General features: G+C 35.5%; 1 protein-coding gene across 1 annotated transcript in view; it reads left to right on the forward strand.

Moving 5' to 3' along the window:
- CNTN5 (contactin 5) overlaps positions 1-18,259 on the forward strand; it is a 1,396,301-nt gene that overhangs the window by 1,204,175 nt on the left and 173,867 nt on the right. Inside the window, exon 14 of the mRNA XM_017545918.2 lies at positions 15,797-15,924. Coding sequence (XP_017401407.1) covers positions 15,797-15,924 — 128 coding nt within the window. The remainder of the gene's footprint in view (positions 1-15,796; positions 15,925-18,259) is intronic.

The following is an 18,259-nucleotide window of genomic DNA, read 5'->3' on the forward strand; positions in this document are numbered from 1 at the left end:
CATGTCTTAGCCAAAACTAATGAATCAAAAGCCAGGAAAAATTTGTATTTACATAGATAAGATAATTTATATTTTATAATTACATTTCCCAGCTTAAAAATCTTTTATGAACTTATTTAAGAAGTAGATAATCTCAATATGTCTCCTAAGTCTCTTTTAAATATTGAATACACAGTTTAAATCTTTCTCACAAAGAAAACTTTAGGCCTAGATGGCTCTACTGGACAATTCTACGAAACAGTTAAGGAATAATTAATGCCAACTCTACACAAAGTCCTCCAGAGATTTGAAGTGGACCAGATACTTCCCAATTCATTATACAAGAATAGTATTATGCTGAAACCCAAACTAGGCAAAAACAAACATTAAAAAAAATACAATTATATAGGCAGTATCTCATAAGAACCAAGATGCAAACTTCTTAGCATAACAGTCTTGACAAAGAAGAACAAAGTGAGATGAATTATTCTCAATATTAAGGATTATGATATGACTACAATAATCAAGACTGTGATTTTGGTGGAAGAATAGACACATAAATCAAAAAAAACAAAATAGAAAACCAAAAGAAACCCACATAAATATGCTCAACTCATTTTTGACAAAAGCAAAAAAGTAATTCAATGGAGAAAGGATAGCCTTTTGGAAAATGAGGCTAGAGTGATTGAATATCCTGAGGCAAAAACAAAGACAAGTAACAACAACAAACCTCTCAACCTGCCTTACATAGCTACACAAAAATTACCTCAAAATCAGAGACCCAAATATCGATGTAACACTGTAAAAGCTTTAAAAAATATATACAAGGAAAGCATAATGAACTAAGGCTAAACAAAAATTTGGCAGATATGATTCCAAAGGCATGATCTATAAAAGGATAGTTGATAAACTGGTACTCATCAAAATTAAAAACCCTTGCTCTGACAGCTCAAGTAAAAAGGATAAAAGGTTAGGCTACGGACTGGCAGAAAATGCTTTCAAATCACGCATCTGACAAAGGACTGGTGTCTAGAATATATAAGGTACTCTCAACACTTATCAGGAAAGTAAAAATAAATAATCCAAGTAGAAAAGGAACAGAAGATATGAAGAGACAGTTCACCAAAGAGGAGTGGAGCAGATACTTCCCAACTCATTATATAAGGGCAGTATTATACTGAAACCCAAACTAGACAAAAACGTTAAAAGAAAACATACTTTTAGACAATATCTCATAAGAACCAAGATTCAAAATTCTTAGCAAAACAATCTTGATGAAGAAAAACAAATGGAGGTGAATTATTCTTCTTGATATTTAGGATTATTATATGACTACAGTAATCAAGACTCTGTGATTCTGGTGGAGCAATAGACACATAGATCAATAGAACAAAATAGAAAACCAAAACAAACCCACATAAATATGTTCAACTGATTTGTTTATAGGCAGAACATAAGCATAGAAAAAGATTTTCAACATCATTACAATCAGAAAACAAAATAAAACAACTAAAACACCCAAGGCTAACTGGTGATGATGTGTACAAAGTGGATCGTTCCTACATTGCTGATATGAATGTAAAATGATACAGCCATTTTGAAAAACATTTTGGCAGTTTCTTATGAAACTATATATGTAACTACCATATGACCCAGATGTTATACTCTTGGCCATTTATCCCAGATAAATTAAAATTTATATTCACATAAATATCTGTACATTAATGCTCATAACAATTTTGTTTGTAATTATCAAAAAATAGAACCTGCCCAGATGTTGTTCAGTAGCTGAATGCTTAAGCAAACTGTGGTACATCTGTACTATGGAAAACTACTCAGCCATAAAAGGAAATAAAATACTGATACATGCAATAACTTGGATGAGTCTCCAGGCAATTAAGCTGAGTGAAAAAGCCAATCCCCAAAAGTTATATACTGTTAGATTCCACTAATCTAAGATTTTTTTGAAATGAAAAAAAATGTAAATGGAGAGAAATTAGTAGTTGCCAGGAATTAGGGAGCAAATGGAGGGGTAAATATGTGGGATGAAGATGACTGTGGTTATAAAAGTAAATTCAAGAATCATTGTTGGGTTACAAGTGGTCAATATTTTGATTGTGGCGGTAGATACACAAACCCAAAGTGGTGAAAAAAATTATGTAAAACTTAAAATGCACACATACACAAATGAGTAAGTCAAAACTGGAAAAATTGAAATTAAGATCAAAGGAGTATAAAAATATATCAATATTCTGGTTGTGATATACTAAATTTTGTAAAATATTATTGGCATACAATAAATTGCTGAGAAAAGCACACAAGAAATTGCTTAAAACTGCATGTGACTTTACAGTTATCTCCAAAAAGTTCATTAAATACTTCACAAAATCATAAAAAATATATATATATATACACACCTTTAAAAATATGTCTAAAATCTACAGACAGATAGCTGTAAAACACTGCTTAGAGAAATTGAAGACCTAAACAAATGGAGATAAATCTTCTTCCTGGGTTATATGACTCAATATTAAGATGTAAATTTTTCTGCAAATTAATCTACATATTCACTGAAGTTCCAATCAAAATCTCAGCATGCTTTTTAGATCTTGACAAGGTAATTCTTAAATTCATTTGGAAATGCAAAGGACACAGAACAGCCAAAACAATTTGAAAAGAAAGAATAAAGTAAAAGGACTTAATCTACCCAATTTTAAGACAGGTCATAATGCTATAGTAATCAAAATGGTGTGGGTTTGTCAAAAAGACAGATAAATCGATGCAGCAGAACAGAGAATCAAGAATTTGGCCTACATATATACATGCCAAGTGATTTTTTAACGGTGATGTGCAGGCTGTGGTGGAAAGACAGTGTTTTAATTTGGGTTGCTGTAAGAAATTACTGTAGCCTGAGTGCTTACAAATTTGTTTCTGAAAGTTCTGGAGGCTGTCAAGTCCAGAATCAGGATGCTAAGATGGTTAGTTTCTAGTGAAGTCCCTCTTTTGGGTTTGCAGATGGCTATCTTCTTTCTGTGTCTTCAGTTGGCAGAGAGCAGAGAAAAAGAGAAAGCAATTTCTTTCATGTCTCTTCTTAAGAGGGCACTAATCCTTAAGACCTTATTGCCATCCAAAGGCTCCATCTCTAAATATTATCACATTTGGAATTAGAGGCTCAGCATATGAATTTGATGGGGAAACAAGCATTCAGTTCATAGAAGATCATTTTAAAATCAAAGTATGATGCAATTGAATAGCCATTTGCAACATGAATAAATAGTAAGATTCTACTTCATACCACAAACAAAAAGTAATTCAAAATGTATCACAGACATAAACATAAAATTTAAAACTATAACATTTACAGGAAAAAACAAAGAAATCTCTGTAATCTTAGGTTACATAAAGATTTCTGAATACAACAACAAAAGCACAATGCATGAAATAAAATCGTGAGTTGACTTCAACATTAGGAAATTCTGCCTTTGGAAAAACGCTGAGAAATGCCACAGACTGGTAGAAAATAGTTGCATGTTTCATACCTAAAAACTGAGTTATTTTTGCCCTATGAAAGAACTCTAAAACTTCAAATCTGATGAATAAAATAAACTGATAAAAATGGGTAAATATTTCAACAATTAGCTCACCAAAGAGAAGATGCAGATGGAAAATAAACACATGAAAAATTGCTCAAGATCATTCATCATTAGAGAAATGCAACTTAAAGCCACAATGAATTCTACTACCTACTTCTTAAAATAGCTAAAATAAAAAAGACTGACCATTCGAAGTGCTACAAGAGCACTCCTACACTGCTGGTAGGAATGTAAAATGATACAAACACTTGGAAAGATTATGTATGCTTCTTAAAAAGGTAAACATAAGCATAAAGATGATGGTCTGGTCATTGCAATCTTAAATATTTATCCAAAAGAAATAAAAGCATATATCCATGGAAGATTTGTGCACAAATGTTCATAACGCCTTTATTCTTTATAGCCCTAAGCTGAGAGCAACCCAAACTTTCATCAACAGGTGAATGGATAAACAAATTATGGAATACACACACAATGGAAATAGTACTCAGCAATACAAGGAAATTAATTATTGATAATTGGAGCTCCATGGGCAAATCTCAATTTAATTATGCCAAGTGAAATAAACTAGAGAAAAAGTATATAATGTATTATTCTGTTTATATAAAATTCTAGAAAAATGTAAACTAATGTATAGTGATGGAAAACATCACTAGGTGCCTCAAACAAAGATGGAGTGAGAAGGGGCTGGAGGAATGCAATGGAGCAAAGGTATACTTCTGAGGTTGATGTATATTTTTATTATGTTCACTATGGTAATGATTTTATGAATATGTCCATACACGATAACTTTTCAAAGCATACACTTCAAACATGTGCACTGAGTATATGCCTATAATACCTCAATGCAGTTGTGAAAAATTTTTGGTAGCTTCCCATTGTCCTTAAAATGAAAACCAAATGATTTTCTTAGGATACTAAGTTCTATATGGCCTCCCCTTGCCTACCTCTTCAGTCTCATTTTTTGCCCCTCCCTGACCATCTCTCTGCTGCCATAATGACTGGCCATTTCTTCAAGGTTTTATGGTCTTTCTGACCTCAGGATCCTTGCAAATGCAATACTCCCTGCTTTCCTACACTGAAGGAAAAGCTCAAATGAATCACCCCTCAGTTCTCAGCTCAAATGTTACTCCCTGAGAAAAGACTTAACTAACTCCATAAATAGCTCTGGTTTATGTGTTAATTTCCTGGCACTCTCTACAGTTTCCTTTTTAACATTTATCACACATTTTACTTATATTTTCAGTAAAATTTAATGTATGTCACACACCACTAAAGTACATTTAAATGTATTATCTAGTTAATACTTTTAAAGAACTAGTTAGATATTATCATCACAGTTTTACATTTAGGAAGGAGATTAAGAAACTTTGCTTCAGATCACAGAGTAGTCAGTGTCAGTAATTTGAACACAGACCTATCCTGCTTTAAAACATAGGTTCTTAATGATTAATGATTCTATGATGATATAATGTCCACTCTGATATAACAAAAAGAAATCTAATCTGATGAAAGAGGATGTATGCAGAGGAATGCAAGTGGCTTCTAGAAGCTGAGAGCAGTGCCCAGGTGACAAACGGCAAGGAAACAGGGATACATGCAAGACATAAATACTGTCAAAAGGAATGAGCTTGGAAGCAGCTTCTTTTCCTAAGTGTCCAGAGAGGAGCCCAACCTGGCCAACACCTTTTGAGACTCCAGAGAATCCAATTAAGCCCACCCACCCAGACTTCTAACCAAAAGGATAAATGAATGTTTAGTTCATTAATGTTTAGTTCATTAGCTATTTGTTATGCAGCAATGGAAAACTATTACCTTTCTATTTTCTAAAGTACTTACTGGTATATGATATATAAGAATCATTCATAAATGATGCTTCTTATTAATAAGTTGATACGGTATCGCTCTGTATCCCCACCCAAATCTCATCTAGAATTGTAATCCCCACATGTTGAAGGAGGGACCTGATGGGAGGTGATTAGATCATAGGGGTGGTTTCCCCCATCCTGTTCTCAGGATAGGTAGTGAGTTCTCATGAAGACTGATGGATTTATATGGGGTTCATCCCACCTTGGCTCTCTCTCTCCTGCCACCATGTGAAGAAGGACATGTTTGCTGCTTTTTCCTCTATGATTGTAAGTTTCTTGAGGCCTCTCCAGCCATAAAGCACTGTGAGTCAATTAAACCTCTTTACTTCATAAATTACCCAGTCTCAGGTATGTCTTTATAGCAGTGTGAAAATTAACTCATACATAAGTCATGGGGTCAAACAAATTATTTTAACTTTTTGTGGGTTTTGTTCTTTGATCTGTAATTGAAGTTTTATTGGTTAAGTTATAAGTTCTACTCTCTCAACTTCCTTAAGTCTAAGAATTCAATTCTAGCTTTTTGAAACTATTGTGTCACACCTGGATCAGGTATTCTCCATTCACCTCTCCAGATTCATTCTCCACTGTTTAATATTCTGCACTATGCCTCAAGAGACTGACCCCAAAGAACTACATCAGTGGGTTCTTTTGTCCTTGGGAATGAGGCAGTGGGAGTGATAAAGAAGAGTAAGATCTCAGTATCTATTTCCTGGCTTCCTACAAGTGTACGACATGTTAAGTGGAGAAGGGATTTCTAACTTCACTTGTGAATTTGTGGAAGCAGAGGAAGGACCTGCTATGGACTGGACTGTGTTCTCCCAAAATGCATATACTGAAGTCCTAACCCTCAATATAACTGTATTTGAGGTAGGACTTTTAAGAAGTAATTAAAGTTAAATGTGTTTGTTCATAAGGATAGGCTCCCAAGCCAATAGAATTGGTGATAGAAGAGGAAAAGAAACCTCTCTCTCTGCCACACTGTGTGTGTGTGTGCGTGTGTGTGTGTGTGTGCGTGTGCGCGTGCACGTGTATGTATGTCCACACATATGCACTGAGGAAAGGCCGTGTGAGCACACAGTGAGAAGGCAGAAATCTGCAAGCCAGAAAGACAGCCTTTACCCAAACCCAACCATTTTGGCACCTGATTTTTGACTGTCCATCTCCAGAATTGTGAAGAAATAATTTTCTGTTGTTAAATAATGTAATCTAGAAATCAGAGACCACTAAATGATATCACAATGGGTAAAGGGATGATACTTTCAGGCAAGCAGTCTACCTGTAAAGGTTTAAATTAAGTTGTGTAGTGTCTGACAAGTAAGCCAAACACAGATACGGAGTGTCCAGGCTGCGTTTGGTGGCTCATGCCTATAATCCCAGCACTTTGGGAGGCTGAGACAGGTGCACTGTTTGAGCCCAGGAGTTTGAGACGACTAGCATGGACAACATGGCAAAGCCCCATCTCTACAGATAAATAAGTAACTAAATACAAAATTTAGCCCAATATGATGATACATGCTTATAGTTCCAGCTACTTAGGAGGCTGAGGTGGGAGAATCACTTGAGCCCAGGAGGTTGAGGTTGTACTGTGCCATGATTGTGCCCTGCATTGTGGCCTGGGTGACAGAGCAAAACGTTGTCTCAAAAATAAATAAAAATAAAATGAAATAAAAAATACAGCATCCAGAAAATGGTCCCAAAATCAAGATAGGCAATAAGAAATCAATAATAAATACCTGCAAGATAGGGGTAATCACAATGCTGTTCTACATGAAATGGGCTACTGGACAGACTAACAAAGCAGAAATGGAGTAACTAGGTACAAGGTGAGAAGCAAGACATCTCTAGGGCTAGACAGAAACTTATGGAGAAGTCTAGAGACCACGATATAAGTGTGACTTGATCCTCAATGCTAGAATGCTGACTTACATTCTAAAATCTCTCCTGGCCCCTAAAAACCTTTACCTCATTTCTCCCTTCACTCCCTTTCTCCAAGTGAAAGAGTATCTGGGCAGAATTACTCCCCATATATGAAAATTCTGTAATGTAAAAGCCACATGGTAATAGCAGACGAGTGAGTACAAAGGGGCTCTATTGTAAGGAAAAATTAATTTGATATTAAATTATCTAAGTAATTATGTGTGCAATAACCAGACATTGTAATGTAAATCACATTAATTATCTAATCTGTATTTTTCTTTGTGAAGTTAAAAAAAATAAGCTCAGCTGGTAAGCATTTGTAATTTGAATCAGTAGACAGAAATTTGGAAAAATGACACTGCCACTTAACAGACAAAAAACACTGAAATGTTTTTTTCCATTTGTGTGTGTCTTCTATTATCTCTTTCAACAGTGTTTTACAGTTCTCCTTGTACAGATCTTTTATCTCCCCTTTATATTTAGTCCTAGGTATTTTAAAATTTTTTGCAGCTATTGTAAGTAGTATTATATTCTTGATTTTGTTTTTGCTTGAATGTTATTGGTGTATAGAAATGTTACTGAGTTTTGTACATGGATTTTGTATCCTGTAACCTTACTGAAGTTGTTTATCAGTGTCAGGAGCCATTTGGCAAACTCTTTAGGGTTTTCTAGGTACAGAATCATATTGTCGGCAAAGCTGAACAAATCAATATTATTAAAATGTCCATACTGCCCAAACAGTCTACAGATTCAATGCTATTCCTATCAAGCTCCCAATGTTATTTTTTTTTTCACAAAACTAGAGAAAACTATACTAAGATTCATATGATACCATAAAAGAGCCTAAATAACCAAAGCAATTCTAAGCAGAAAGTACAAAGCTGGAGACATCATATTTCAGGGCTTCAAACTACAGTATAAGGTTACAGTAACCAAAACAGCATGGTGTTGCTACAAAAACAGACACATAGACCAATGGAACAGAATAGAGAAACCAGAAATAAAGCTGCACACCTACGGCCATCTTACCAAAGTTGACAAAAATAAGTAATGAGGAAAGGACTTCTTAGTCAATAAATGGTGTTGGGATAGCTGATGAGTCATATGCAACAGAATTAAAATGGACTCCTACCTCTCACCTTATACAATAATTAACTCAAAATGGATTTAAAATTTAAATGTAAGACCTCAAACTATAACACTCCACAGTCAACATTAGATCAACGAGACAGAAAATTAACAAAGATATCCAGGACTTGAATGCAGAACTGGAACAAGCAGATCCAATAGGCATCTACAGAACTCTCCACCCCAAAGCCACAGAATATACATTCTTCTTAGCACCACATTGCACTTACTCTAAAATTGACCACATAATTGGAAGTAAATCACTCCTCAGGAAATGCAAAAGAACAGAAATCATAACAGTCTCTCAGACCACAGTGCAATCAAACTAGGTCTTAGGATTAAGAAACTAACTCAAAACCACACAGCTTCATGGAAACTGAACAACTGGCTACTGAATGTTGACTGGATAAATAATAAAACAAAGGCAGAAATAAAGATGTTCTTCAAAACTAATGAGAACAAGGACATAATGTACCAGAATCTCTGGGACACATTCAAATCAGGGTCTAGAGGGAAATTTATAGCAATAAATGTCCATATGAGAAGCAAGGAAAGATCTCAAATCAACACCCTGTCATCAAAATTGAAAGAGCTAGAGGAGCAGGATTTAAAAAAACTCAAAAGCTAGCAGAAGACAAGAAATAACTAAGTTCAGAGCAGAAATGAAGGAGATAGAGAAACAAAAAACCCTTAAAAAAATCACTAAATCCAGGAGCTGGTTTATTTAAAGGAGCAACAAAATAGGCCACTAGCCAGATTAATAAAGAAGAAAAGAGAGAAGAATCAAGAAGATGCAACAAAAAATGGTAAAGGGGACATCACCACCACCAATTCCACATAAATATAAACTACCATCAGAGATTACTACAAACAACTCTATGCACACAAACCAGTAAACCTAGAAGAAATAGATAAATTTATGGACACTTGCACTCTCCTAAGACTAAACAAGGAAGAAGTGGAAACCCTGAATAGACCAATAACAAGGGCTGAAGTTTAGGCAGCAATTAATAGCCTGCCAACCAAAAAAAGCCCAGGTCCAGATGGGTTCACAGCAAAATTCTACCAGGCATACAAAAAGGAGCTGGTACCAATCCTTCTGATACTATTCCAAACAATTCAAAAAGAGGGAATCCACCCAAACTCATTTTATGAGACCATCATTCTGATACCAAAACCTGGCAGAACTGAACAAAAAAAGAAAACTTTAGGCCAATATCCATAATGAACACAGAAGCAAAAATCTTCAATAAAATAATAGCAAACTTATTGCAACAGCACATCAAAAAGCTTATCCATCATGATCAAATAGGCTTTATACCAGGCATGCAAGGCTGGTTCAACATACGCAAGCCTATCAACGTAATTCACCACGTAAACAGAACCAAAGACAAAAACCACATGATTATCTCAATTGATGCAGAGAAGGCATTTGACAAAATTCAACAGCCCTTTATGCTAAAAACCCTCAATAAGCTAGGTATTGATGGAACGTATCTCAAAATAATAAAAGCTATTTATGACACACCTTCAACCAATATCATATTGAGTGGGCAAAAACTAGAAGCATTCCCTTTGAAATCTGGCACTAGACAAGGATGCCCTCTCTCACCACTCCTATTCCATGTAGTATTGGAGTTCTAGCCAGAGCAATCAGGCAAGAAAAAGAAATAAAGCGTATTCAATTAGGAAAGGAGGAAATCAAATTGTCACTATTTACAGACACGATTGTATATTTAGAAGACTCCATCGTCTCAGCTCAAACTCTCCTTAAGCTGATAAGCAACTTCAGCAAAGTCAGAGGATACAAAATCAATGTGTATCTGTATCTCAGGATACAGACTCCTGATAGCTCAGGATACAGAAATCCTATATCTGTATCTCAGATACAAGATACTGAAATCCTGTATCTCAGGATACAGAAATCACAAGCATTCCTATATGCCAATAACAGACTAACAGAGAGCCAAATGAAGAGCAAACTCCCATTCACAACTGCTACAAGAAGAATAAAATACCTAGGAATACAACTAACAAAGAAGGTAAAGGACCTCTTCAAGGAGAACTACAAACAACTACTCAAGGAAATAAGACACAAACAGATGGAAAAACAATCCATTCTCATGGTTAGGAAGAATCGATATTGTGAAAATGGCCACACTGCCCAAAGGAATTAATAGATTTAACGCTATCCCCATCAAACTACCGAAGACCTTCTTCACAGATCTGGAAAAAAACACATTAAACTTCAATGGAACCAAAAAAGAGCCTGCATAGCCAAGATAATCCTAAGCAAAAAGAACAAAGCTGGCAGCATCATGCTGCCAGACTTCAAGCTATACTACAAGGCAACAGTAATTAAAACAGCATGGCACTGGTATCAAAACAGAGACATAGACCAATGGAACAGAACAGAGGCCTCCAGAGCAACACCATACATCTACAACCATCTAATCTTTGACAAACCTGACAAAAACAAGCAATGGGGAAAGGATATCCTGTTTATTAAATGGTATTGGGAAAATTGACTAGCAATGTGCAGAAAGCAGAAACTGGACCACTTCCTGACACCTTACACTAAAATCAACTCCAGATGGATTAAGGACTTAAGCATAAGACCTAACACCATAAAAACCCTAGAAGGAAATCTAGGCAGAAACACTCAGGACACAGGCATAGGCAAGGACTTCATGACTAAAACACCAAAAGCAATGGCAACAAAAGCCAAAATAGACAAATGGGATCTAATTAAACTTCACAGTTTCTGTACAGCAAAAGAAAGAATCATCAGAGTGAACCAGCAACCAACAGAATGGGAAAAAATTTTTGCAATCTACCCATCTGACAAAGGGCTAATATCCAGAATCTACAAAGAACTAAAATGGATTTACAGGAAAAAAAACAAAAAACAAAAACCAAAAAACACCCCATCGAAATGTGGGCAAAGGACATGAAAAGACACTTCTCAAAAGAAGACATTTAAGAGACCAACAAACATATGAAAAAATGTTCATCATCACTGGTCATTAGAGAAATGCAAATCAAAGCCACATTGAGATACCATCTCACACCAGTTAAAATGGCGATCATTAAAAAAATCTGGAGACAACAGATGCTGCAGAGGATGTGGAGAAATAGGAACATTTTCACTGTCTTGGTGGGAGTGTAAATTAGTTCAACCATTGTGGAAGACAGCATGGCGATTCCTCAAGGATCTAGAAATAGAAATTCCATTTGATCCAGCAATCCCATTACTGGGTATATATCCAAAGGACTATAAATCATTACAGTATATTATAAAGATAAATGCACATGCATGTTCATCGCAGCACTGTTTACAATAGCAAAGACCTAGAACCAACCCAAATGCTCAGCAATGGTAGACTGGACAAAGAAAATGTGGCACATATACACCATGGAATACTATCCAGCCATAAAATACGATGAGTTTGTGTCCTGTATAGGGACATGGATGAACCTGGAAACCATCATTCTCAGCAAACTGACACAAGAATAGAAAATCAAACACCACGTGTTCTCACTCAGAGGCATGTGTTGAACATTGAGAACATGTGGACAGAGAGAAGGGAGCATCACACACTGGAGTCTGTTGCTGGGGCTAGGGGAGAGATAGGAGAGAAGGTAGGGAGGGATAATGTGGGGAGAAATGTCAGGTATAGGTGCTGGGGGATGGAGGCAGCAAAACACATTGCCCTGAATGTACCTATGCAACAATCTTGCATGATCTACACAAGTACCCCAGAATCTGAAGTACAATAAAAATTTAAAGATTAAGAAAAAAAGAATCTTAAAAGAAAAATTAGGAAACACCATTCTGGACATCAATCTTTGGACATTTGTGACTAAGTCCTCAAAATCAATTGCAACCACAACAAAAACATTGACAAGTGGGATCTAATGAAACTAAAGAGCTTCTGCACAGCAAAAGAAACCATCAATATAGTAAACAGCCTGGGGAAAATATCAATATAGTAAATAGAATGGGGGAAAATATTCTTAAACTATACATACAACAAAGGTCTAATATCCAGAATCTATGAGGAACTTAAACAACTGAACAAGTGAAAAACAACCCCATTAAAAGAGCAAAAGAAGTAACAGACACTTCTCAAAGGAAGACACACAAGAGGCAAGCTAGGAACTGGCTAATATGGTGAAACAGTAACTCTACAAAAAATACAAAAATTAACCTGGCGTAGTGGGCCACAGGGGGCAATGAGAGAGCTGAGGCAGGAAGATCCCTTGCATCCCCTGGAGGTTGTGGCTGCAGTAACTCTGATTGCACCTTGGTGACAGGGTGAGACTCTGTCTTAAAACAACAACAATAACAGAACAGACAAGAGCCCAACAAACATATGAAAAAGTGTTCCACATTACTAATCATCAGAGAAATGCAAATCAAAACCATAATGAGATACCATCTCACACCAGTAAGAATGGCTATTATTAAAAAGACAAAAAACAACAGATGCTGGTGAGGCTGAGGAGAAGGAGGAATACTTACATACTGTTGGTGGGAATGTACACTAGCTCAGCCACTATGGAAAGCAGTTAGGAGATTCCTCAAAGGACTTAAACTACCATTCGACCCGGCAATCCCATTACTGGTTATATATCCAACAGAAAATAAATAGTTCTACCGAAACGACACATTCACTCATATGTTCATTGTAGCACTAACCACAATACCAAACACATCAAGTCAACCTATGTGCCCATCAGTGATGGATTATATAAGGAAATATGGTACATATACACTATGGAATACTAGGCAGTCATAAAAATGAACGAGATCATGTCCTTGGCAACAAACATGGATGCAGCTAGACTCCATTATCCAAACCAAATTAACACAGGAATAGAAAACCAAATACCACATGTTCTCACTCATAAGTGGGAGGTAAACAATGGGAACGCAGGGACATAAAAATGTCAACAATAGAAATTGAGGACTACTAGAGGGGAGAAGGAGGAAGTGGGACAAGAGTTGAAAAAGTACTGGGTACTGTGCTCCACCTGGGTGACGGGATCAGTCAATCCAAAACCTCAGCATTGTACAATATACCCACCCAGGTAACAAACCTGCACGTGTATCCCCTGGATCTAAAATAAATTATGAAATAAATAAATAAATTGAATTTTTAAAATATGGAATTCAAAATTCTGCATCCCCAAGTGGATCAGGGGCCTAGCGTACAGCACAATGGCTCACACCTTTTATCCCAGCACTTTGGGAGGCAGAAGCAGGCGGATCATGAGGTCAGGAGGTTGAGACAAGCCTGACCAACATAGTGAAACTCTGTCTCTGCTAAAAATACAAAAATTAGCCAGGCATGGTGGCGTGCCTGTAATCCCAGCTACTCAGGAGGCTGAGGCAGGAAAATCGCTTGAACTGGGGAGGCAGAGGTTGCAGTGAGAGGAGGTCTTGCCACTGTACTCCCACCTGGGTGACAGAGCAGGACTCTGTCTCAAAAAAAAAAAAATTGTTTATGTTAAATGTTCCCTCCTGTCAGTAAGAAAACACTCACCTTAAATCAAAAACTGTAATACTATCAGTGTCTGAGATATATTTATTTCTTTAAGGTAAACTTTGAAGCCAAACTCTCACCTGCTAGATTAGAATTTACTGGTCAGTAAATTCCATGTATTTTCAAGATATTAACAATCAGCACAAATTATAGAAATTTAAATAAATGTCAGTTATCACTATTTCTTAAAAGAAGATGCTTGTTTGTTTACAAAGAGTATAAATTTTGCTTTCAAATACATTGTTTTGTAGCTTAGGCATCTTTGGGATTGAAATGGAATTAAATATTTCATTTTTATATAAAATGAACACTAAATAATGAATAGAACTTTTCACTGACGATCTTGAATGCATCACGTAACTCTTAAGGGCATTGTGTTTTTCAAATGCCTTAAGCTAGCATATCTCTTAGACATAAATGACAAAATCCAATTCATCATTCCTAGTTTGGCTTTTTTCTAAATTTATCTTCCTTCTTACATATGATGAATCAAGTTTGATCCATATTGGAAACCATACGATGTTTTCAAACTGGTATCTTTATTAATGAAAATATGTAAGAATAAATTCATAGGCAGTTTTTTTCAGCAGCCTAGAATCTAATATCAATTGTTATGAAGTTCAGTGCTCTAAATAACCATGAGCTCTGGGTAACTGGCAAGATTAAATACACTTTATGCATTCGTATTATAATAAAATATTTATATTATTTTGAAATAACATAAAGAATGTTGACTAAACATTTAGTCATTATTTCTAATTCTTCAATAGTTTACTATTATCATGTTGCCATGGAATAAATTCTCCTTCTCACAATCAGGAGGATCCAATTTTAGGATTTTTAAGTTCACAGGAACTACTGGTTCTTACCCAAAGCTAGTGGCATATCCACTAAAACCACAACAGCCGTGTCTATTATGTTTCAGGTTGCTGGACTAGGTTGATGCACTGGTGAAATAATAGGTTATATTTCTGGAACACAGAAGGGAGAAAAGGACAAAAGTACTAATTAAATTTGAAATCTGTATAATCCTGGGATGATGAATACACAGGAGAATACGGTAATTCCAAATGTCAACCTCATTTTCACTGAACTTCTAAAAATTTTTAATAATGCTTTAATTTTTCACCTTCACATGAAACTCAAGGTCCAGTTTTAACAAAGGTCTTGAAAGAGCACAAATGCAACTTAGATATCATGTTCTTATGTTTAAAAAGTGCAGTGCAAGCAGCCCAGCTATCAGGTTGCATTTTCATACTCTTGCTACTCTGGTGGCAGCACGGAACTGCCATAAATCATCGCTTGGCTGTATACAATTAATTTTATGTTCTGTACTTATCCTCCTCTATATTTTTATGCTATTTCTTTTTATATTTGACTTTTGAGGTCACTCTTGGTTTTAGGTAAAATACCCAAGCTTAATATTAAAATATCACTATTATGATATTATAGTAACAAGTTCTAATAACCAAACTCAGGGTCACCCTTTCTGCAAGTTTTAAAATTTATGTCAAAAAATGTCAAAAGAAAAATGTCAAAAGAAAAATATCTTGTAACTCCTTAACCTTTTTGAATATAAGAAAATTTAAGTTTATTATACTTCTGAAAGGGTAAAATATTTTTCTATCAGTGCATATTTTCACAGTGATCTTTTGTCTTATCACCCTAAAAATTATTTTAGACTTCATCATTGCTTCTTACTATTTAGCTGATTGCAGTAAAACAGAAAAAAAAAACAAAACTTTTTTTAAATAATTTTCAGAATAGGTATTCTTCCAGACGGGAGTCTACGGATCCTAAATGCTTCTAAATCAGATGAGGGAAAGTATGTTTGCCGAGGGGAAAATGTCTTTGGTTCCGCTGAAATTATAGCCTCACTATCTGTAAAAGGTAAGACAACACAGGTAAATGTTTTACAACAGTGGTCTCATGGCCTTATCAGGAAGAAAATAGATATAATACAAATGCATCTATCTTTGCACTTAGGTGTGTGCATGCTCCTGTGTATAAAATACATTGTAAGCATAGAATTAAAACAGCCAAATTGTCACTTTCTATCATTTAGGGTACCAAAAAGGAAGAAAGCACTTACTGGCAGAAATTTTATTTTGCTTTGAGTAAAATTTGTGAGAGAATAAAGCAAGCTTTCTGAAGTTTTAGTCGGTGTCTCAAAATTTAAAAGTATACCAACAATATAAAAATGCTTTTCCTCTACCAAGAATAATTTTATCATCAATCAGGAATATTACTCTATTATCAATTCAACTAGGGATTTGGGGCAGAAAGGAGCAGCAGAAGGAGGGTATGATGGAGGGGCGGTACAGGACTTCACATTAGATACACTGGTCCCAAAGCTGTTTGTTGATCTCTGCATCAGTGAAATTTTTATATGCCTTTATTTTTGTATAAGAAATATTAATATAACTGCTTATATGTTTCCATTCATTTTCTGGTCCTAAAATAAGCTAGATTTCAAGCCTAGAACATTCTGTTGAGACTCTGTCATTGTTTAGTGATAGAAAATCTCATATCTTAGGTAGCTAAATCCCTTTAGATGGTTTTCACAACGTATCTTTAATAAGTTGTTTTCATTGTGCATGTATTGTATGGCAAATCACACTCTGGCCATAAAAATATAAAAACATTATATTTTCTGTCTTTAAAATAAAAATGTAATTAAAGTAGTCAGTACTCTGATATTTTTGAAGAGAGAACATCAAGAAAGAAAGGAACAAAATTTAAAAGATACATTCATTTATATAATGCATTACTGGACTCAAACCCAGCCTGTCAGTTCTTTTCTTATTCCTTCTGTGTGCCAGTCAGTCTGCTTTCATATAAGGCAATACTAGATCCAAAGACATTTTAAAAATAATAACAAAAATGTTATTTTCTTAATCATGAGCTTATTTACTTAGAATACTCCAATTCCCACAAACTTTTAACTACAGTATACTGCATTTATCTGTCTTCTCTGATGGGCCAGAACTTAGAATGTCATATAGAATATTTGACTTCACAATGTTAATATTGACAGTGACATTCCTGTCCCAGGATTGAATTTTTTTCTCAGTGACTACTTAGAAGGACACGGAATATTAAAGGATCTGATCAGTCGTTAGGAGTGGTGTTGCATCAAACTGCACTGTTGCAAACAATAGACCTGGAATAGGAAATTTAAGCTAATTTTTAATCACTGTGTAAATCTTCTTAAAGTATCTATGACCAGGAATCTAATCAGGAAGGAAGATAAAACCAAAATCTTATCTTCATCACCTTTCTGCTATATTCAAAACACATCATGTTGTAATCATCTAATCACTAACTTAACTCAAATGTAAATCCTGTATTGGGCTTTCTTGCTTCAAAGTTACTCTAACTAACCCCAGTAAAAAAATGTATCTGTTTTTAAAATTTAACTGAATCACTAAGTAGGTTAAACATAAACATTGATTTCTCAAAAAACATTTTCATTCAGTGTTTCTACCTTTCTTTTTATATCTCAAGCCATCTACAATGCAGCAAAAGTACAAAAAGAGGTACCTTCTGCCGATTATAAAATACTTTTCTACTCCTAAGAGCTTTCTGTGTAAGGCAAATACAAGGTGGTGTAGTAGTATTATCTTTTTATCTCTATTAAGATGGTAATTTGGGGAAAGGTGCTTTCTATTGCCCTGTAGCCTCCTCTCATCTTTAAGGAAGTAAACCCTCCCTGAATTCTTCCTTGTGAAACATGTAACATTTTTATTGTAAAAATTCTTTTATTTATTTATTATTTATTTATGTATTTTGAGACAGAGTTTTGCTCTGTCACCCAGGCTGGAGCACAATGGTGTGCTCTCAGCTCACTGCAATCTCCCCCCTCCTGGGTTCAAGCAATTCTATGGCCTCAGCCTCCTGTGTAGCTGAGATTACAGGCGGCTGCCACCACGCCTGGCTAGTTTTTGTATAGTTAGTAGAGACAGAGTTTCACATTGACCAGGTTGGTCTTGGACTCCTGACCTCAGGTGATCCACCCACCTCAGCCTCCCAAAGTGCTGGGAATACAGGCCTGAGTCACTGAGCCTGGCATCAAAAATTCTTTTTTTTTTTTTTAATTGTTCTTTAGGTTCTGGGGTACATGTGCAGATAACGCAGCCAAAAATCTTTTATTTACTTAATGATCCTTGAAAGTGGTCAGAGATGCTATAGCCTCTTCTTTTTTTCTAATATTCCTCCTTCCTTA

This window comes from Cebus imitator, unplaced genomic scaffold (assembly GCF_001604975.1).
Source record: "Cebus imitator isolate Cc_AM_T3 unplaced genomic scaffold, Cebus_imitator-1.0 Scaffold182, whole genome shotgun sequence".
In the NCBI taxonomy this organism is placed as follows: domain Eukaryota; kingdom Metazoa; phylum Chordata; class Mammalia; order Primates; family Cebidae; genus Cebus; species Cebus imitator.